Source organism: Opisthocomus hoazin, chromosome 3 (assembly GCF_030867145.1).
Source record: "Opisthocomus hoazin isolate bOpiHoa1 chromosome 3, bOpiHoa1.hap1, whole genome shotgun sequence".
NCBI classification, from domain to species: Eukaryota; Metazoa; Chordata; class Aves; order Opisthocomiformes; family Opisthocomidae; genus Opisthocomus; species Opisthocomus hoazin.
This window is the reverse complement of record NC_134416.1, coordinates 5492168-5513976: the sequence shown is the minus strand read 5'-3', so window position 1 is coordinate 5513976 and position 21809 is coordinate 5492168. Positions and strand designations below refer to the sequence as shown.

The following is a 21809-nucleotide window of genomic DNA, read 5'->3' as shown; positions in this document are numbered from 1 at the left end:
CCTCATGGAAGGCAAGTGCCTCATCACTACATCCAGTGCCTGGATGGTTTCAAACGGGACACTTGGCAGCCGACCAGAAAGAGCATCATGTAAAGCCTGCAAACTCACACAGGACATCCACTTTATAGCCACCTTAAATATTCTGTCTTTTCCTTCTCCTGGCAGCGTGACCTCCAGCTCCACCTGCAACAATGCCAAACAAACCAAGATGATTCTTTCCATTTAAAGGGGAAAATGGAGTGGGCGATGGATTCCTCTGTACAGCGCTATAACGCATGGGAGGAGACAAAAAGCAACGATGAAGAAACAAAATACATCAGGTACAGCCTCTTGTTATCGCTAGATCTTTCCAAAGGTGTATTTCAGAAAGCTGGCGTGCTTCCCAGCTGGCATCTACCTCCCTCTCTGAGGCAATAGTATGATTTGAAGTGCTTGCGTACCAACAGGGAGGTCTCCGTGAAGATCCAGTAACTGGATTTCACATACCTAACACATACTGATACATCACCGCTCGTGTCGGTTCCTGCATGCCTAAAATAAAAAGTGGTCTGTCACTACCTGCCAAGATTCATGAATTTCTGGTATTTGCTCTCTAGAAAGCCAGAGCGCTTTATATACTGTTACTGTAGACATAGATCAAATGAGAGAAAATCCACAAGGAGCTTTCAAAGGGAAAAAAAACTCAAACACCACCCTCCTCCAAACAAAACAAAAACCCCACAAAACCCACCAACCCAAAACCCCCTTATTTTTAAATACTAAAGAAAGAATAAACGATGACCCCTAAGTACTAGTGATGCTATCAGGCAGGAAACAGGGGCACTCCTTTGACATGTTATGCCCTACTTTGAATTTTTTGTCTAAAAACCACTGGCAAACTACATTATGGCAAATTACTTTAGCTGATTACTTGCAATTACTTGTAATTCTTATTTCTCCTCTTTATTAAAATAAAGAAAGTCTGAGCTCAGAAGTTCTTAAACCGACTAAAATTAAGGCTTGTCTGAAACGATTAGCAGTTCTGGGAGCGACTACAAGAAATAACAAGATCAGAGTACCCTTTGTGCTGGACATAAACACAAACATTGCATTTTCCTGTCCTAGGGAGCTTACGATTCTAATACAAAAGGCATCCACTTAAAACACAAACTGTTAATTAGTGGGCTAGCAAAAATAATACATGGGTAACAGCAAGCTAATATATGCAAACATCTGGTCTTTTGCGACAGTTGGCTTCTTCAGTCAAAAAAATAGGAAGAAAAGATAAAACACAAATACTAAGCCTTCCTATAAGCCAAAAAAAATGAGTTGACAATTTATAGTAGAAAGTCAAAATTAATATTACAGATGCATCACTCCTCTAGCACAAACAGCATTCACCAGGAGACTCGAGCAGAGGAAGGAGCTCTGTAACTGTGGGAGAGCAACAGGAACGGGAACCTGTAATTACAGGGCTGCTGGTCTGAATCTGGCCCAGAAGGTTAATTCTGCTCAAAAGCTGTGCAAATAAAGGTATGGGTTTTCAGCTGACACAGCTTGGAAGCTTTCTATGAAGGCTTTTTTTCCACCACGCCATCAAAAGGTCTTCAGCTTACATCTCATTTACAGCAGATGGAAGACGTCTGTCACACCTGAACTGCATTTTCCTTTAAACTTCCCTACTCCTCCAAATCAAGTTTCGTAATTTCTGCTATTCCTGATACTGTTAATATGCAACTCATCTGATTATTAAGAACTTCAGTAGCATTCATCTAAAAAAAGAAAAATTTTTTTTTTCCCCTCCGGGTTTCAGTTTACAAAGCTCTTTCACCATGAAGAAATGGAAAAAGATGAAGAATGGGACTACTTGTGTTGCAGTCTCCTGGTGGAAATAAAAGACCCAGGACTGAAGAATTTCTGTTCCAGTTGCTAGACTGCAGATACCTATCACTTTTAGCATAGCTGTGACGGTGAACTCACACCGCTGAATTTGGCCCAAACAGCTTCTGCTGTTGGGTCTCACCCCACTTCAAAACAGTTTAATTAGAGTCACCGCTCGAATAAGGTTTAAATCCAAATTTTCAGGTTTTCTTCCTTTAATACCTCACCTGAATTACACGCTACTGAAGAGTTTACGTTAAAAAAACAAAAAGAATAAAAATACATTAGTACCAAAAATGCGTCCTTAAACAACATCCACAAGACCACATATACTTCTAGGCACTGCAAATAAGAATTTAAATCTCTCAGTAATACTTTACTTATCCCACTCTGTATTTTTAAGGGCAAATGAACACGCTCATGTTTGCCAGAGTAAGCAAAATATAGAACGTTTCAAGACAAAGTAGTTTTAAACAGGAATTTTACCATGTACTTTACTATTAGGATTAAGCTCTCGGGCTGAATTTAATGTCTGATTTCCTATAGTTTCAGCAGGTGTAACCTACCACCAAATAAACAGTCACAATCTCAGTCACTAACTACTACCTGCCAGACCCATTGCTACACTGCAATACAGCTGACATAATTTGGCAGCTAAATGAACTAAATGAAAGGGATATTACTGTAGGGATGTGAATAATCATTAAGCCTGTGGAAAAATTTGAACACCATTCTTAAAAAGAATAGGTCTTCTAGCTGATGTAGTCTTACTGACATGTACAAATCACCATATATCACTGCTTAAAAATAATAAAAATTAAACCTGACCATGTGTTTCTGGGGAATTCTTAGTATTCCTCCTTCGCTATAAAATATATGCATCACTGTGATTATTTTATTATGTTTTCAGCATACAACCGACCTTTTCTCTATTGATCTAAGAGCTTTCCCTTCCCAGTGATTCAGAGGAAGCACAGTTTCCAATCAAATATTTGGGTGCCTACCTCCCATGGACTCGTTTGGAAATCTCAAGCTATGAACATAAGCAAGAGGCCAGCTCCTATCATGTACAGAGCCATCAGCAGTACTGCAGACAGATAAAGTCAAGAGGAGTAAGGCTGTGGCCAGACACAATTGACACTTTCCTTCTGAAAAAGGGAAGGACAGTAGGATTTCTGTATCAAACTGCAGCTCGGTTCACTCATCATTACTGCTTTTGTAATTAAAGACTGCTTAAGATATACCAGTTGTTCTCGAATCTTGCTAGGTAAGAAAACTTGTGAGTTCAGTCAAGACTTAATTCTAGCTTTTAATTGTAGAAGGACATTTTATGGAAACCCAAAAGTAACACAACAGTTGAGTACAAACCACAGTTAGAGGTGACCCGGGCTTGCTGTTAGAATCTACAAGAAAAGAGGACGCTATTAATATCTTTATACCTTGACAGTGTCCTACACAATTCTTTATTCTCCATGTGTACAAGTAAAGACTATAAAAACGCTCTTTTAATCTTTATATATTCCATATTTGATCTGAAAGGTCTAAAGAAATGAAGGAATTACAGTGAAAATTTGGTAGAATTGAAAATAGGTATGATAACCATAAAGGCCAAGCAGAAAAGATTTAGCGTATTTCTATAACAGAAAAAGGTATAAAAGAAGCAGAATTGTTGGCAAGGACAAAACCCCCCAAAACTCCAGAAGAACCGCCACAGACAAGAGATGAGGACAGAGCGCATTGATTACATTAAAGAGCAACAGGAGGGGCAAAAAAAAGTTGGCAATTTGGTGTCAGCCTTCTGCTTAGCATCCATTCTTCCACTACCGATGCAGACTGTAAGTAAATCAAGGTCTTCTTCCACTTAGATTAAAGATCATCTATTCATCATTGTACATTCATGAATCTTTTCAGTACAATCCTAAATCTAATCAGATGTGCAGTAAACTTGCTACATTTGTTAAGCACAGAACAGCCAAAAAAAACAAAAAAAAAAAAAACCAAAGAAAACTAATCTAATTATGCTGGAGGAAAGTCCTAATACCTACAAGCTTTATACTGGTTTAAATCATGCTTAAACCAATTTAGCACCATGTAAAAATTTCCCTCATTAAGCTAAATTTCCCCATGACCGATTTAAAGCAGCTGAAGGTTTATCTCTATTAGCTCTTTCCCCCAGGGTAATGACATTAATATATGTATGGCAGAAAACCTGACAAAGTCCTATGTGCCATGGGAAATAGGTAAAAGATATGAGTATATTAAAAGCGAGCATAAATGTGAGGCACAGCTGAAATTATCTGAACCATCTTGTGCTAACCTCCACTAAAAACACTCTCCTCAGGGACCACCTTTGGCAAATGATCATCGCTCCAGCCAGATAACTATTTTGTGGGGGACAGAATTAACAAAATCATTAAAGTCAGCCTTTTCCCACGTGTAGGTTACAACGTTCATTAATACACCGGAGAGAGTCCAGCGGAGGGCTATGAGGACGATGAGGGGACTGAAGCATCTCTCCTAAGAGGAAGGGCTGAGGGAGCTGGGCTTGTTCAGCCTGAAGAAGAGAAGGCTGAGAGGGAACCTTATAAATGCTTATAAATATCTGAAGGGTGGGTGTCAGGAGGATGGGGCCAGACTCTTTTCAGTGGTGCCCAGTGACAGGACAAGGGGCAATGGGCACAAACTGAAGCAGAGGAAGTTCCGTCTGAACATGAGGAAGAACTTCTTCCATCTGAGGGTGACGGAGCACTGGAACAGGCTGCCCAGGGAGGTTGTGGAGTCTCCTTCTCTGGAGATATTCAAGACCCGCCTGGACAAGGTCCTGTGCAGCCTGCTGTAGGTGACCCTGCTTTGGTAGAGGGGTTGGACTAGATGACCCACAGAAGTCCCTTCCAACCCCGAACATTCTGTGATTCTGCAATTCTGTGATATTCACTTAAACACATTTGCGGGAAATCAAAATTACACATACACAAGATTAAGAGCTTGATTCAGGTAGAACTATTAACAATGTCGAGCACTGCACAGGTATACGATAGGAGACAGCGAAGGGCAGCATGATCTATTCTGTAGCACGCTGCTACTCAATTTAGGATGACCTAAGCTCTGCCCCATTTTATCACATAACCAAGCTTCCATATTTCTCTGCGTTTCCCTTTCCCCCTTACATTTTAGTTTTGTCTAGTTAGGTTGTAAACAACTTCTACGGGATGGGACAGTCTTCCCCTGTAACTGTGTATGCCTCACCTTGCACCCACAGCAGCAGGGTGTAATGGCCTCTGGGAACTACCATAGCGTGAGTAATGAGAATGACTGTATCCCCAAGTGTTCCTCATCTAAATTAAAAAGGCCACAGAAAATTCAACCTGGTGTTAGACCACAGAAGCGTAGGCTAAATTATTTTATAGGGTTTGCGTGTTAGCATGTTCCAACACAGTCCCTCCTGCTTCACCAGTTATCCACAGGCACAGATGTGGGTACTCTTGGCAGCTACAACTGGAGTGACCGAAGAGGTCGCCACCCCACAATACAGAGCTGGAAAACAGAACATGTAAGTCCTTTTCAGTTGCCCCAGGGCTAAGGTAGCAGGTCTTAACCTGTGCAGTTTACACCAATTTAGCTCTCACGTTGTAAAGGATTAGGCAAGGTTCCATACCTCCAACCGAGGAATGGAGGGGTTTCTTCCAGCTAGTGGATAGCGAGAATCAGCTCACAGTGGGCTCCGATGAGATTAACGAGCTGACACAACAGCTTGCTGCTACCCAGCGGGGTGCTTCCGCTCCCCTCTCCCAAAGTCAACTGCGCTTTCACTTTCTCCCTAGTGCCACTACAGAGCTTGTCCGCTGGCTTGGACAGTTGATCCAATTCACCAAACCAGCAGAAACCACATGAGTGGGGAGAAAGAGAGGGAGGAAAGGACAGCATATGGAACGGAGGGTGACCATTTTGATGGCAACAAGCTGACACTTCTGTCCTAGCAAACCACACCCTGAGCAAAACGGTAAGGGGAGGAGACACCTATTCCAGAAATATAAAACCAGTTCCTATCAGTTATCAGAAAGGCTCTGCAAATATTACACCAAAATCTCCAATTAGAAATTTTTCTATTTAAAACTTACTTTATCTCTCCCAATGGGAAGCGGCATAGCTGTATAAAGGTTTTTTCTTCCGTCAAACACTGGTTTGCGATCCCCAAAAATCTGGGTTTTAAAGTGCTGAACCATATGCTCCACTATTTCTCTGAAAATACAAAAAGATTACATTAATTCAACTTTTTACTTTTGATGTTAAGTAGCAAACGAACACTAACACTAATATTTATGAATAGAGGCATTAGGTAAATGAAAGGGTTGTCCACTGTTGGTATTAAAGGTAAGATTTGTTTGACTGATCTGAATTAAAGCAAACTTTTCACATACTAAACAGCTTTCTTAAAGCATCTATTTTTAGCTTTTTTAGCTTGAAACTTTCCTTCCTCTTTTCTGTGATCTACTGAAAGTGGTAAAGCAAAAGCTCATGCTCTCCCAAGCTCAAAACAAGAGGTGCTTCATATTCTCCTGGGGCTTCTGCTCCCCTGACATACAGCCCTTTCTGCAGAGCACCACGGACCAAAAGCTCAGCACCATGAGAAGCTTTAAAAAAATACAAAAATCACTATTCAAGCTTACAGCCTCTGTGTAAGGACGATAGTTCTATGATGACAGTGATAGGCAAACTTCTTGCACAGCACTGAGAAAGCTTACTTTAAAATCTAAGTTTTTCATGTACACAACAAAACTGATACCCATCCATCAAAACTAGATATGCAGATTCACTGGGATCCCTGCATATTAAAATTACATATTCATTTAAGCATAGCTGGGATGAGGTTGCACATTTGTATGAACGAGGTAACCACTCACAAAGTTCTTGTCAAACCCCAGTGTTTACACACTGGTCACACAAAGGAGCTCACCACCCGCTGAGACGGCTGTTGGAACAGTAACACCCCTGACACCAAAGGTCTTTGGTCCAAATGTCCCAAGCAGGCATCCTTCAGGCTATCTGTATCACAAGGCTGTAAAATCTGAAATCCATCAGCGGTCTGCAACACGCTGCCTACAAGATCCTTAACATACAGCTTGGAGCAAAAGGGCATTGAGAAGTTAAACCGACGCAAGAAGGAAACCACCGTTTCTGTACTGCTGTCAACTAGCAGCTCCGAGACGCTGTGGGTGACTTTCATACACCTTGACTTGGAAAGGTAAGTAACCAAGCATACAGTTAGATATTACAGCTATGCAAAAAACTGAGATGAAACTCTAAATTCATTCAAGAAAAGAACAAAAACTGGTTTAATTGACAATTTCTTTGCTGTGTGCCAAGGCTTTAAGACAAGACGTGGCCACTGAAAGAAACCTGTCTGACCCGAGAAGTACAAATAAAATTTCACCCAATAATTTCTGCCTCAGGTCTGCAACATCTGACTGAACAAGTACATAATCTGGAGGGTGGGAGGAATGAGGTATTTTTCAACCTTGAGTTAAAAATTGAGCAACAGAAACCCTGTTCTTTTACTGAGCAAGTTCTTCCAATTGTGAACTACTTTCTATAAAAATGAACACTTCCACTTCACTGAAGTTTTCAAGCTTCAAACCACATTTATAATGGTGCTTCTCAGCTGTGGGTGGAGACATCTTAATGAAAAGCAAGTTATTTTCTCCATGCGAAGTCAAAAGAAGAGTTATTTACCAGTTCGCTAACTTCAGCCCTTTGGGATTACTATTCTATCGAGATCACACAAGCACACCAAGAACTCGGGGCCAGTGACTGCAAGCAGAGCTCGTCTCGAACCTTGTACGAGTCCTAGCTGTTCTCATGGATTAAACTGAGGGCATCCACGGTGCAGAGCCACACTCACATTGCCCACTCTCCCCATCTAACTATAAAAATAGATCTGGGATTTCTGCGACACAAGAAGAATTGTAGCCGGACTGTATTGACTTGGCACAGCAGCACACTGTCTCAGCTTTGTGTCTTCCAGTCCTGCTCCAGCTCACCTCTCATCAGCGTGGAACTTGCATGGACCCTGTACACATCCCTGCAGTGGGTCTGCAGGTGCCTAATACAAGGCACAGTAAATCCTAGAATAAAACTGAAGAACAAAGCTGGGACAGATAAAGGAGTAGCATAAATGAAAATAAAATCACCCTCTACCCTTCCTAGAGGCTACAGCATATAATGATAACCACTATTTACCACAAATATACATCTGAAATATATAACCAAAATACTACAAACATGTAAGCCAGCTGAAAACAGCTGTCATTTAGAGTTGGACAATGTGTGCCTCTTGCACAGTTCTATACACACACACAACTATAGGTATCGATGTAGGACTGGAAGGTCACGGCTCACAAAAACCCAGGTGCAAGTGAGTGCCTGTACATCTACAGGGTAAGGCAAGTAGGAATAAGCACTCAAAAGAAATAAAATACACACTTCATTAAGTTAATCCAATTTGTATTCTTCCCACACTGCACAGAGAAATATGCACTAGCACTGTCGAGTGCATCTATGACATCCTTGTTTACTGCAAAAGGCATTTAATTCACGTAGATTTTTACTTGCTGTTGTTACCACAACAGAGGGAGTGCCTAACCTGACAAAGCAGAGCAGGTCAGAAGCTGTCAGTGGAGAAAGAACTTGCTACTGAATACGATCTTCCTTTCCAGTGAGAAAAACGGCTTTATTTTTTAATAATTACGCTCTCTGCTACTGATGAGCAAGCATACATGAGCCAGACCATAACAGGGGCGATCACAGCGAGCTACACCACAGACAAGAGCTGGGCAGCACACAGTTGCCAGAGGAGCTACAGAGGCACGGCCAGCGGCGTCCATCCGCAGCACACCAGTTGTCAGGGCTGGACCTGGTGGCAGGGAGATTGGTTAATGACAGCAAAGCTCTCACAGCCCCCTCTATGAAAAAAGCGACTGCTGGAATTTTTTATCAGCGCTCCAATGCGGTAAGGGTATTCCAGTGAAAACAGCAGGGATGCCCTTAAGCAAGAAGGGAGTTCAGCTTAATACAACAACATTCGCTTTTAAAATAAAATTTAATTCTTGATTAGCTTAAAAGTTAGATTTATAATAGATGACCACAGGAAAAAAAAAACCCACAGGACAGCAAAGTGTAGTGATGCTGCTTTATGAAAATGTTATCATAGCATGGTTTGGGTTGGAAAGCACCTTTAAAGGTCATCTAGTTCCAACCCCTCTGCCAAGGGCAGGGATATCTTCCACTAGACCAGGCTGCTCAAAGCCCCATCCAACCTGATCTTGAACACTTCCAGGTACTGGGGATCCACAGCTTCTCTGGGAAACCCGTGCCAGTGTTTCACCAACCTCATGGTAAAAAATTTCTTCCCTATATCCAATCTAAATCTACCCTCTTTCAGTTTAAAACCATTAACCCTTGTCCTATCACAACAGGCCCTGCTAAGAAGTTTGTCCCCATCTTTCTTATAATCCCCTCTTTAAGTGCTGAAAGGCCACAATAAGGTCTTCCCGCAGCCTTCTCTTCTCCAGGCTGAGCAGCCCCAACTCCCTCAGCCTTTCCTCAAAGGAGAGGTATTCCATTCCTCTGATCATTTTTGTGGCCTCCTCTGGACTCCCTCCAACAGCTCCATGTCTTTCCTGTGCTGAGGACTCCAGAGCTGGATGCAGGACTCCAGGTGAGGTCTCACCAGAGTGGAGTAGAGGGGCAGAATTCCCTCCCTCGACCTGCTGGCCACGCTTCTCTTGATGCAGCCCACGATATGGTTGGCCTTCTGGGCTGCAAGCACACACTGCCAGGTCACTCTGAGTTTCTCGTCAATCAACACCCCCAAGTCCTTCTCGGCAGAGCTGCTCTCAATCCCTTCATCCCCCAGCCTGTACTGATAGTGGGGGTTGCCCCGACCCATGTGCAGGACCTTGCACTTGGCCTTGTTGAACCTCCTGAGGTTCACGAAGGCCCACCTCTCAAGCCTGTCCAGGTCCCTCTGGATGGCATCCCGTCCTTCCAGCGTGTCAACGGCACCACACAGCTTGGTGTCATCTGCAAACTTCCAGAGCTCGACACAGTAGTCCAGACAGGACAAAGATGTCAGATAGTGCCGGTCCCCATACCGACTCCTGAAGAACACCACTCATCGCTGGTTTCCAGCTGGACATCGAGCCATTGACCGCAGCTCTTCAAGTGTGTCCATCCAGCCAATTCCTTATCCACCAAGCGGTCCATCCATCAAATCCATGTCAATCCAATTCAGAGACAAGGGTGTCGTGCGGGACAGTGCCAAACACTTTGCACAAGTATCATTACCAACTCTTTAGTACAACAATGGATAATGAACTCTGGTTTATTAATGCACATTAAGAAAACTTTGGCTTTCGGGTGGCTTTTTTAACTCCACGCTTTGTTGATGACTGCATATTCCACCCATGTGACCTTTTTTAATAACGAAAGGTTTTGCTCTTGAATATATAAACAGGCCATTCCAATCCTCTACAGTCAAGATGTAGGTAGTTATGATGAACACACTCGTGGTTTCCAGCTAGTGCCAAGTCTTGCTCTCAAGTTTCACTTCTGGCAACGCTACTCTTTTTCAAGTCAATGAAGTTGCCACACTGTGACTAATAGGGCACATATGCAAAATACAAGACCTAATTGCTTGTATGCTTGGCCAACTGATCCATGTTTTCACCTTGCTATCTGTTTCAGCAGCATATCTTTCCCTTATATAGAATCTACTGATGAACGATCATTTCTTACCTAATTTAGTCTCTCCATGATCCTCTTGCAGCAGCACAAACAAATGGGTTTTGCCTCCCCTTGTCAGTAGGGCAAGGCTGGAAAACAAGCTGGTAACAGCAAGTCCCTGCTGAAGGGCCAATTGCACTCCAATATTCAACCAAGCAATACTAAGAATCATATTTATCTAGCTGGCTTATACTGACCTAACTCCAGTAGGGTTAACAGAGTTTATCCATCTGTCACCAGTGGCTTTGCTCAGCAGCATCTTAAGATGCTGACAAGTCCAATCAAAATAAAGGATAATTAGCACAGAAATCTTGGATTGGTAGAAAAAGATTTGGAGAAAGAAAAATGTTGACGGATATGCAAAGTTGGAAGCTATCAGTACAAACAATGATTAAAGACAGACACATTCTCCAAGCCGTCAATGAAGACTGGCACACGTCTCCAGCACTTTCAAAGGAAAAGAAGAGTGTAAATACACTGTGGAAAAGCAAAGCACAGTATTACCTGTTAACTCTTCTAGGGCATTTTTCTGGCTTTATATCCAATTCATAATGGTAGATATCTATTTTAGGAATGTCCATTTCAAAGAAGTTGGCCTGCAGTTTGATTGTTCTCCCAGAAGTTCCAAAATCTGGTCGAGGAGGGGGTTTAAAGGCATATCCCTGTATTGGTGGTGGCAACGGTGGAGGAGGTGCAAGCACTGAAAAAAGAGAAAGCACAAATTAGCCATCAAATTGACAATTAAACAGACTTACAGGCTATTTGACCAATGAAGCACAGCACCTTTAAAGTGGCAACTCTTTTTAAACAATTTAAAGACTGAAAAAAACACTCTGCTATCAGGAGTCCATGAATTCTGACTCTCTTCTTCCCATGCACCATCTGCTCTACTTGCTAGCCCTGATTACTGAACAAAATCTTAAAATCAGTTGCATTTTCCTATACTACATGGCAGCTGGATGGGAATTTGAGAGGGCAAGTGGGCACTGCTGGGAAAGTGAGAACCAGATCTTTGTTGCAGAGAAAAACCTTGGTTTCAAAACAGACACCAAAGCAAATCACCTAACCGTGTTTCTTTGAGCAGACATGTATAAAATGGGAGTTTCTACCACTTAAACCACCTTTGCTATCACACCTGGATGAGTTGCAAGCATCTGAAGCGAAAAAAACACGCATGCGTTTCAGCCATATACATTTTGCCCTAATGACCATACGGCATAGTTTGCCAAAGAGGGGAACACAGCACAGGAGCTCTTCCTACACATTGCAGCTCTCTGACAAACACTATGTATTAGAATTAAACTATATCCTACTGCTTCCTTTAAACAGAAAGCAAACAGACCAGATAATCTACTGCTGCTGTACTATATTCTCGAGCTCAAACGCCAGCCAAAGATGAGACAATGTGAAGGAGAAGCATAATAGCTGCTCATGGTTTTTTCAGTCTAGGAAATTTCATTAAAAATCCATAGGGAAGTGCATAAGGTACCAACTCCAGTATTAAAAACTCCTGCAGCATCAGTACTCAGCTTTTCTGTGGTCTAAAGCAGTAACAACTTGCAGTAAAACCTTCACATGAAATAACCCAGGAGGATTCTCATGATTTATGTAAGAACTCAGGTGCAGTTTCCTGGGATTATCAAATTCAGTCCTCTGCTAGCACCAGAAGCAGGACACATCCCTTCCCTAACAGGTCAGTCACCACTTTTCCACCCTTGCTTTCCCCTACTGGAAAGCTGTTGCAGAACTGTGATACTCTAATGTTCAGAAACATCCTTACACTTTTATTTATTCACTGTCAGATTATACTCACTGACCTTCATATTAAATACTCCTTACGGTACTTTTAAATTTAAACCAAATTCCCATTTAATTCTTAATTCTAGGCTATACTACTTCTGTTAGTCTCTTCTCTTAAACCAGGCTTCGTTCTCATGCTTCCACTCATTTTTTAAGCTAACGCATTTTCAGCTCACCTTTCCTGAACAAGACCAAGTGTTATTCTACACAAGGTCCCATCAGGGTCCAGCACAACCACATTGATACTTTCATCTGTTAATTGGAAGTATCAGATTAACGAGCCCCAAACTGCATTTGCCTGTTGTACCACTGCCTTGTAACAGCAGCTCTTGGCCACCCAATTACCAGCCAGTACACGCGTGCCCGTCTTCGCTGTTTTATGACCGATCACCTCCGAGTTCACTATTAGCTCCCAGCTACACCATCTTTAATACATATCTATATATATGTATTTAACCCAGATCTATTACCCTACTGCTTTCTGGATGATGCCCAGGTCCTCCTTTTCTGTCAGTGCCTCTTGCGCCCCATAATGAAGTGCCATGTGCTTATTCCCAACATTTATCCAAAGACTCTCAACGAAATAATAAACAAGAACATTCCCAACCTTCGCAGCATCATTTCCCCAGTTTACCTTTCAACACTCCCTAAGGCCAGTTTCCCACTCGTCAGCATCTCCTTACTTATTTTCACCATTCCCCTAACCTGCCTTTGAGCACCAGTTTCCCCATATACCAGCTATTTCATCAGAATCTAGATAATGTGGTTTGACATTAGGAATATGATCGGGGATTTTGTTAGTTACTTTATTTTCTTTCTTTATTTTTAAAAATCTTGGGTTTTCTCATTTATTTTAAGTTTGGAAAGGTCGTTTCAGATAGTCTTCCAAACATATTCTGAGGCATACACCCTTTTGATGTCATGTTACAGAAGTTTAACTTGCTTTTTTCCCCTCCCTTTTGTAAACATTGCCATTAAAGTCTGTGATTCTCCAACATTATGTTAATCAATATATTAGAGATGCTCATTACTAAAACTTGCATTTCCATGACCTAAAACTTCAGGTTTCTGTGATAAAAGATTATTCTATCTCCCTGATTGAAGTACACCGCCTCCTTCAGTTTTGCTTTCAATGGAAATAGTGCAATTCTCATTTGAATATTATTCTTACTATTTATCTATCTGGCAGTGTCAACACCTGTACTGAGAAATGAAGCAAAGTATCTTAATTTTCACACAATAGCTCTAGACACTTATCTTCACCCAGTCCTCACCGCAAGCAGTCCATCTGCCTCTGCATCTGACCTCTCCTATTTACATCCCTGAAGGCAAGTCAAAATACTTTGCTCGCTCTAGTTCCGCTCAAGCTTTGGCAATTTTTTTTTTTTTTTAATTCCTGCACATCTCAACTGCTAAGACATGGATTTGTCACCTTTTCTCAACGCTTACTCTGCTTACTTCAAATATTTTTCTGAAGGTGATTAACTCACTCAGGCAGCCCCCACAGCCACCATCTCCCCTTGCTTGGTGTGACAAATTCACAAAGTTTCTGCATCATTAATTGGAAAGAACCCTCTGCTGTGGACATGACAACTTACAAAGTTATTTATAGCATTATCACTACAGCTGGAAAGTAACATAAAAAATACTCCCACAAATATATATACTTGCAATATGACAAAGGTTTCTATTATCCACCCCCAAATCAGATCAGGAGGATGTGCACCAAGCATCTACCTCTACTCCACCAGAATCTTGTTTACCATCATTATCCCTGAAGAAAGCTGGCTCCCACTTCTGATTTCAGCCATTCTGTTGCTTAATCCTTTACAACTCATCACTGTACATATTTTTCTTTCCATCTTCCCATTACAAAACGTTCCCATTCAAAAACCATGTCCTACTCATTAACGTATTGTACAATTTTTTTGTATTGTTCCATAACCCCTATAGCACCACTCACTCAAAAATATTTCAATTTTCTATCCAGGCTCCTGGCATTTGTATTTTAACATTTCTGTTTCTGGTTATTCATGCTCTGCATTCTAGCTGCATTGAGTACTGCCTTACCACTATTACCTGGCCAACTATTAGCTCATCAACATTAAGTATTTCCCTTCTCTGCTGTCTACTCTTATGCCTTCTAACATTTGCAAATGACACCAAATTGGGGGGGGAGTGTTGATCTGTTTGAGGGTAGGAAGGCCCTGCAGGGGGAACTGGACAGACTGGATTGATGGGCCAAGGCCAACTGTATGAGGTTCAACCAGGCCATGTGCCGGGTCCTGCACTTGGGTCACAACAACCCCACGCAACATTACAGGCTTGGGGAGGAGAGGCTGGAAAGCTGCCCAGGGGAAAAGGATGTTGGGGTCCTGGTCGACAGCTGAACATGAGCCAGCAGCGTGCCCAGGTGGTCAAGAAAGCCAACGGCATCCTGGCTTGGATCAGGAATAGTGTGGCCAGCAGGAGTAGGGAGGTGATCGTGACCCTGTACTGGGCACTGGTGAGGCCGCACCTTGAGTACTGTGTTCAGCTTTGGGCCCCTCACTGCAAGAAGGACATTGAAGGGCTGCAGAGTATCCAGAGAAGGGCAACGAGGCTGGTGAGGGGTCTGGAGAACAAGTCTTATGAGGAGTAGGTGAGGGAACTGGGGCTGTTTAGTCTGGAGAAGAGGAGGCTGAGGGGAGACCTCATTGCCCTGTACAACTACCTGAAAAGAGCGTGCCATGAGGCAGGTGTTGGTCTCTTCTCCCAAGTAACCAGCGATAGGATGAGAGGCAATGGCCTCAAGCTGCATCAGGGGAGGTTTAGATTGGATATTAGGAAAAATTTCTTTCCTGAATGAGTGGTCGGGCATTGGAACAGGCTGCCCAGGCAGGTGGTGGAATCACCATCCCTGGAGCGGTTCAAAAAACGTGTAGATGTGGCACTTCAGGACATGGTTTAGCAGGCATGGTGGTGTTGGGTTGATGGTTGGACTTGATGATCTTAGAGGTCTTTGACAACCTTAATGAAATTATGATTTCTATATCTACTGCCACATCCTAATTCCCCTGCCCTTCCTTTTGCTGTGCCACATTTGGCACGCCACGACTAATTTTCAGAAATATGAAAAAAAAAAGTTTACAAGATTTGGAAGTACAAAGACTAGCATCATGGAGGGGGGAACACCCCCCACAAGCTATTCATGCTGCAAAATTCAGTAATTTCGTAGTTAAGCAATACATCCTCCTCCCACTGCATTAAAATGGGATTGTTTACAACTTCTCACAGGGGCGTAATGAAGCCGTATCTGTAAGTGTTCAGGGATCAACACAATCATGTATTGCTCAGTAACATTATTGCATTCCTCCACTGGAGTTTCAGTGAGAAACAGTAAACCAAAGTGAGGGCATATATTCAGTTTTGAGAATAACACGAAACGCTGAGAGAGCGACAGACTCCTGGGGAAAGCTATCATCACACAGTTTTACAACCTGCACATCTGATGGGAGAGAAAAAAAAAAGAATCAAGCTGTTCAGAAAGCAGGACTACTATCACCCTGTATTTTCATTTTAAACATTTTTAAAATAATTTTTTTTTTTTTTTTTTTTTTTACGATCTAATAAAAAAAGAATTTTAAAAAGGAAGTTATTTCTGGCTCAACTCCCTAGACAAACTTATTTAGGGCAGGGTGTTGCTTCAAGGAGATAAGCACTGTTTATTAAACAGCAGCACTGACCTGATAAGCAGTCAACCTATATTTTTGCCGCATAAAACAGAGATATATGTGTTAACGAGAACTGAGGAATGTGAACTGAACTTCAAGGGAAAGAACTAAATATTACAACCGCTGATCTGAATTCACTTTCAGTGCCTCAAATTAAGAATGCAAAATCAAACTATCTCGTCTAAAACATATTACACCAAGTAGCTGTTAAGTGTAACGTCACAAAATACTGAATTTGGTGCCAATAGGAGACGACAGAGCCTTAGGATTCTTCTCTATTGAAAAAACCCCCATGAACCTCAATCGTAAAACACAATTGCTATGCTCAAAGTGATTCAGCTGCCCCAACGCCTTGTTCAAGCACTCCCGCATAATTCCCACTGCTCGCTCACTTTCACATGTGACAGGAGCCGCACTGATACGAGAACGCTTTTCTTAGCCCAAAGGTTCCTACTAGGGAGGTGTTGCAGCACAGTGAGCTGTGTTACACTGGATACCGCCGGACACCGGAGCTCAAGGTGACGCCCTGCCCAAGGAAGTCTGCCAAAATTCATACCCCAACACGCGCTCTCTGCTCCACTCCTGTTTTTCAGAGACTCCTTCACGAACACAGATGACGCTTTCGGAGAGACAGAATTTCAAAGCATTGGAAAATCTACATGCATACTGGGATTTTCCTTTTAAATTGCTGTCAAGGGGAGAACGAATCAGAAGAAGGATGAAAGACTAATAAACTGGCGCATCCGTGTGATAAGTATCAGCAGCTCGTCGCTCATTTGCTAGATGACAATATGAATAATGAGAACGTTTCAGCCTTGATATGATGATTGAGACCATCAAGAGTACCATTTTAGAGGTATGAAGTAAGGTAAGCTGGGTATTGAATAATGAGGTGCCAGTCTTTAGGTTTATTTTTGTCACGAAAAAACAGACTTTCTATTACAATTCATCCAATTTACATAGACCAAACATTCAGAGTTATCAATCTTACGAACTGTAATTTCTAAAACAAAAAGAAGTCTCGAAGATGACAGGTATTCAAAAAATAACATTCTCGTGGCAGTTAGCCGAAATAAAATTAAACACCAAGCAATACTTCTCTGTCAAAAGGGAGCAGCAGGGAAAAGGGGCTGGTAGAGGAGCTCTGCACAAGCCTAGAAACGATGCTTTAGTAAAAATAGGTTTTGGAGTTGGGCAGATTGAAAACACTACTGTAAAAGCAAGGCTGTCTGCGTGTGTGCTCCTACTCCGGTTCGTTATTGTGGATCAAAACTAAAGATAAGAGAGTGACTCAAGGAGTCAGCTGGCCAAGACACTCCTAGTATATAAAGCGTGTGAATGAGCCACGCTCTTGAATGAGCGTGGCTCAGGTCGTCTACGCCAAAATCCACGCAATTATGCAATGATGATTTTTCACGACTGTTTAATTTATAACCATTTCCCAGACTTAAGAGCGTTCCTTTCTTTTATCCTTCATGCTTCATCATTTTTTCAAGCTTAACCGCTGCTCTCAACACCCTGGAAGTGCTGTCAGTTCACGCTAAACTTGCACGCTGGAGTTTTTTTAGCAAAGCATTATGCAATTTTCATGTGCAGTCAGCGGGCTAATGAGTTACTAAATAAGAAGGGGCCAAACTAGTTGCATCTAAGGGCTTGTCGACACAGGAAATCACCAGAGCATAATTATACTAGTGTAATTATATCAATAAGTGTCCTTGTGTGGCAAGTCCCAACGCATATTTAATAATCTGGTAATGTTTCCACAACTCAAAGCATGTTTCAAGACTGGGCTAACACAACCTACGTTTGTTGATAGGAAGTCTCTCTAAAACTATTTTTCTAAAAATATAGTCTCTAAATGAAACTAAGGTGAAGGAAGGAAGCCTTATTTGGAAGCTTCACTTTCGGTTAACATGTCTAATGTTGTCTAACATTAGACAACAGGGCAGCTCTTCCGGATCTCCACTATCTGTGTCTTCAGATATTGCTGTGCAACAAAAGATGGACTTTTCAAAGTATTTTAGATCCCTAATTACTTGATACCCAAGTATTTAATAAAAGAGGGCCAAATTTCATGCTAGTATACAGAACTTTAATTCAATATGTAACTCAATTCTCCTGCAGCACTTGATTTGATCTACCTTACTGACCAACCTCAGCCTTGCAGACAGCACAGACTATTTTAAGAAATAGAAAATCACTTGATGGTAGGGGTTGGAAGGGACCTCTGGGGATCTAGTCCAACCCCCCCTGCCAAAGCAGGGTCACCTACAACAGGCTGCACAGGACCGCGTCCAAGCAGGGTCTGAATATCTCCAGAGAAGAAGAATCCACAGTCTCCCTGGGCAGCCTGCTGCAGGGCTGCCCCAGCTTCAAAGTGAAGAAGTTATTCCTCATGTTCAGGTGGAACTTCCTTTGCTTCAGTTTGTGCCCATTGCCCCTTGTCCTGTCACTGGGCACCACTGAAAAACAGTCTGGCCCCATCCTCCTGACACCCACCCTTCAGATATTTATAGGCATTTATAAGATCCCCTCGCAGCCTTCTCTTCTTCAGGCTGAACAAGCACAGCTCCCTCAGCCACTCCTCGCAGGAGAGATGCTCCAGTCCCCTCATCATCCTCGTAGCCCTCCGCTGGACTCTCTCCAGCAGTTCATCATCTTTCTTGAACTGGGGAGCCCAGAACTGGACACAGTACTCCAGACGGATCTTCACTAGGGGCAGAGCAGAGGAGGAGGAGAACCTCCCTCAACTATTCTGGCCACACACTTCTCAATGCACCCCAGGATCCCATTGGCCTTCTTGGCAGCCAGGGCACGCTGCTGGCTCATGGTTAACCTGTCATCCACCAGGACACTCAGGTCCCTCTCCACAGAGCTGCTCTCCAGCAGGTCAGCCCCAAGCCTGTACTGGTGCATGGGGTTGGTCCTTCCCACATGCAGGACCCTGCACTTGCCCTTGTTGAACCGCACCAGCTTCATCTGCGCCCAACTCCAGCCTGTCCAGGTCTCACTGAATGGCAGCACAGCCTTCTGGTGCATCCACCACTCCTCCCAGTTTGGTGTCATCAACAAACTTGATGAGGGTACACTCTGTCCCTTTATCCAGGTCATTGATGAAGAAGGTGAACAAGACTGGGCCCAGTACTGACCCCTGGGGGACACCACTAGTTACCGGCCTCCAACTAGACTCAGCGCCGCTGATGACAACCCTCTGAGCTCTGCCATTCAGCCATTTCTCAATCCACTTCACTGGCCACTCATCCAGCCCACACTTCCTGAGCTTCCCTAGGAGGATGTTATGGGAGACCGTGTCGAAAGCCTTGCTGAAGTCAAGGTAGACAACATCCAAGGCTCTCCCCTCATCTACTCAGGTGGTCATGCCATCATAGAAAGCTATCAGATTGGTCAAACATGGTTTCCCCTTGCTGAATGCATGTTGACTACTCCCGATAACCTTTTCCTCCACTTGCTTACTGATGACATCCAGAATGAGCTGTTCCATCGCTTTTCCAGGGATGGAGGTGAGGCTGGTCGGCCTGTAGTTCCCTGGGTCCTCCTTCTTGCCCTTTTTGAAGACTGGAGTGACACCAGTCACTGGTGTGACCTTCAGTCCTCAGGCACCTCTCCTGTTCTCCAGGACCTTACAAAGATTATGGAGAGAGGCTCAGCAATGACATCTGCCAGTTCCCTCAGCACTCATGGGCGCATCCCATCGGGGCCCATGGATTTGTGGATGTCCAGCTTGCTTAAATGGTCTCTATCCCAATTCCCCTTAAGCAAGGGAAGGTCCTCCTTTCTCCAGGCTTCCTCTCTTACCTTCAAGGACTGGGATGCCCAAGGGTCAGCCTTAGCAGTGAAGACTGAAGCATTCGGTAACTCCGCCTTCTCTGTATCCTCCATCACCAGGGCACCCATCTCTTTCAGCAGCAGCTCCACATTTTCCCTAGTCTTCCATTTGCTGCTGATGTACTTGAAGCAGCCCTTCCTGTTGTCCTTGATAACCCTTGCCAGATTTAATTCCAGATGGACCTTAGCCTTCCTCGTTGCTTCCCTGCATAGGCTAATGTTCTTAAATTCCTCCCAGGTGGCCTGTTCCTCTTTCCACACTCCGTAGACCTTCTTCCATTTGAGTTTTGCTAGAAGCTCCATGTTGATCCATGCAGGTCTTCTGCCTCCTTTGCTTGATTTCTTACTCATTGGCATGCACCAATCCTGAGCATGGAGAAAGTGATGCTTGGATAGTGAACAGCTCTCTTGGAGCCTGCTACCTTCTAGAGTGCAACCCCTTGAATTGTATGTCCTTGAAGAGGCCAAAGTTAGCTCTCATGAATTCCAACCACTATGCAACCACTGTGCATATTCTTTGCTGCCTCCAGGTCAGTTACTGATTCCATCACACAGACACAGAGAGGAGGCATCACTCCTTGGGAAAAGGGGGTTTAATAACATGTCCTCAACTAGTGGTCAGCTGTTTTGCCTCCAGAGCTGCAGGAAACAAAAAAATGACAAACGTGTTCAGCATGATCAGGTTAAAAAGAACCAAGACTGGCAAATGGAGCAGACACATCTGCTTGAGCAGGCTTTTCCAGCAGCTGCTGTAGACGTGCCAAGTACCATGAACATGGAATAATGTATGTTGCAAGGGACGAGGTTGACTCGTCCAGTCAAGTTGTGGAAACTGTCCTTGATACTAAAAACATCTCTTACAACTTGTCTTAGTGCTTGACCACCCCTGTGCTGAAATAAACTTGCCTTATACTCAACTGGCGTTTCCTGCGTTCCAGCTTCTGTCCATTGTCTCCTGCCCTATTCTGGTGCACCTGCCCCAAGTCTGGCTCTGCCTTCTCCAGAGCTTCCCCTCAGGTAGTTGCAGACAGACAGATCACCCTTCAGCCTTCTCTCCTTAACAAACCTCTCTTAGTACATGTGCTCCTTCCCCTAGCCTCCTTGGTGACCTGCCACTGGGCTTGCAAATGGGTCATGTCCCCTTTTGGGAGTGCAGTTTGAAGTGGGTGAATGACAGACTTGGAGAGGGGACACCCCATGGCAAGGGAAACAGGATTTCCACAAATAATTACTCAAAGACCAGTAACAGAGGGAACTCAGAAAGAATGTGGAAAACATCCAATACAAATCCTTGACAGGATCTGCACAGAATTTTTATGTATTTTCTTTACATATCTATGTGGTCAGGGCAAGAAAAAGAATACAGGGAGTTCAGCCTCTTTTTTTTAGGACCCAGCTTAAAAAAAAAAAACCAACACAACAACATACACACCAAACTTTGGGCTGTCTTCAAGTTTCCTTACAGTCTGGGTTTTATGAAGAAGTTTAACTTTCACACTGGCTTTCTGTTAGGAACCGTTAGAGAAAGATAGGAGACAGACTGGCAGTGTTTTCTATGAGATAAGGAAAACTCAAAGCTGCAGCCCATAGTCCCTTGATATTATGGGGGTAGAGGAATCTATATGCAACCTGTACATCTGTCTCTGCTGCTCACTAAGCACGTTTTAGAGTATAGAAATGCAGGGTTCTTCAGCCAAGGCACAGCATTGTTGGATTAGATGATGCACAACAAATAAAGGTAATGGACTTATCTGTTATCCCCAAAAATTCAACAAACCACGAGGAAAGCGCTGGAGGGCAGCAGAAGAA

The 21809-nt window shown here is 43.2% G+C and overlaps 1 protein-coding gene across 1 annotated transcript in view; it reads right to left on the bottom strand.

Annotated features, from left to right (window-relative positions):
* AGO2 (argonaute RISC catalytic component 2) overlaps positions 1-21809 on the bottom strand; it is a 69163-nt gene that overhangs the window by 35996 nt on the left and 11358 nt on the right. Inside the window, exons 2-4 of the mRNA XM_075415507.1 lie at positions 11146-11341; positions 5979-6099; positions 2-183 (exon numbers count right to left, since the gene is read on the bottom strand). Of these exons, the coding sequence (XP_075271622.1) occupies positions 2-183; positions 5979-6099; positions 11146-11341 (499 nt within the window). The remainder of the gene's footprint in view (position 1; positions 184-5978; positions 6100-11145; positions 11342-21809) is intronic.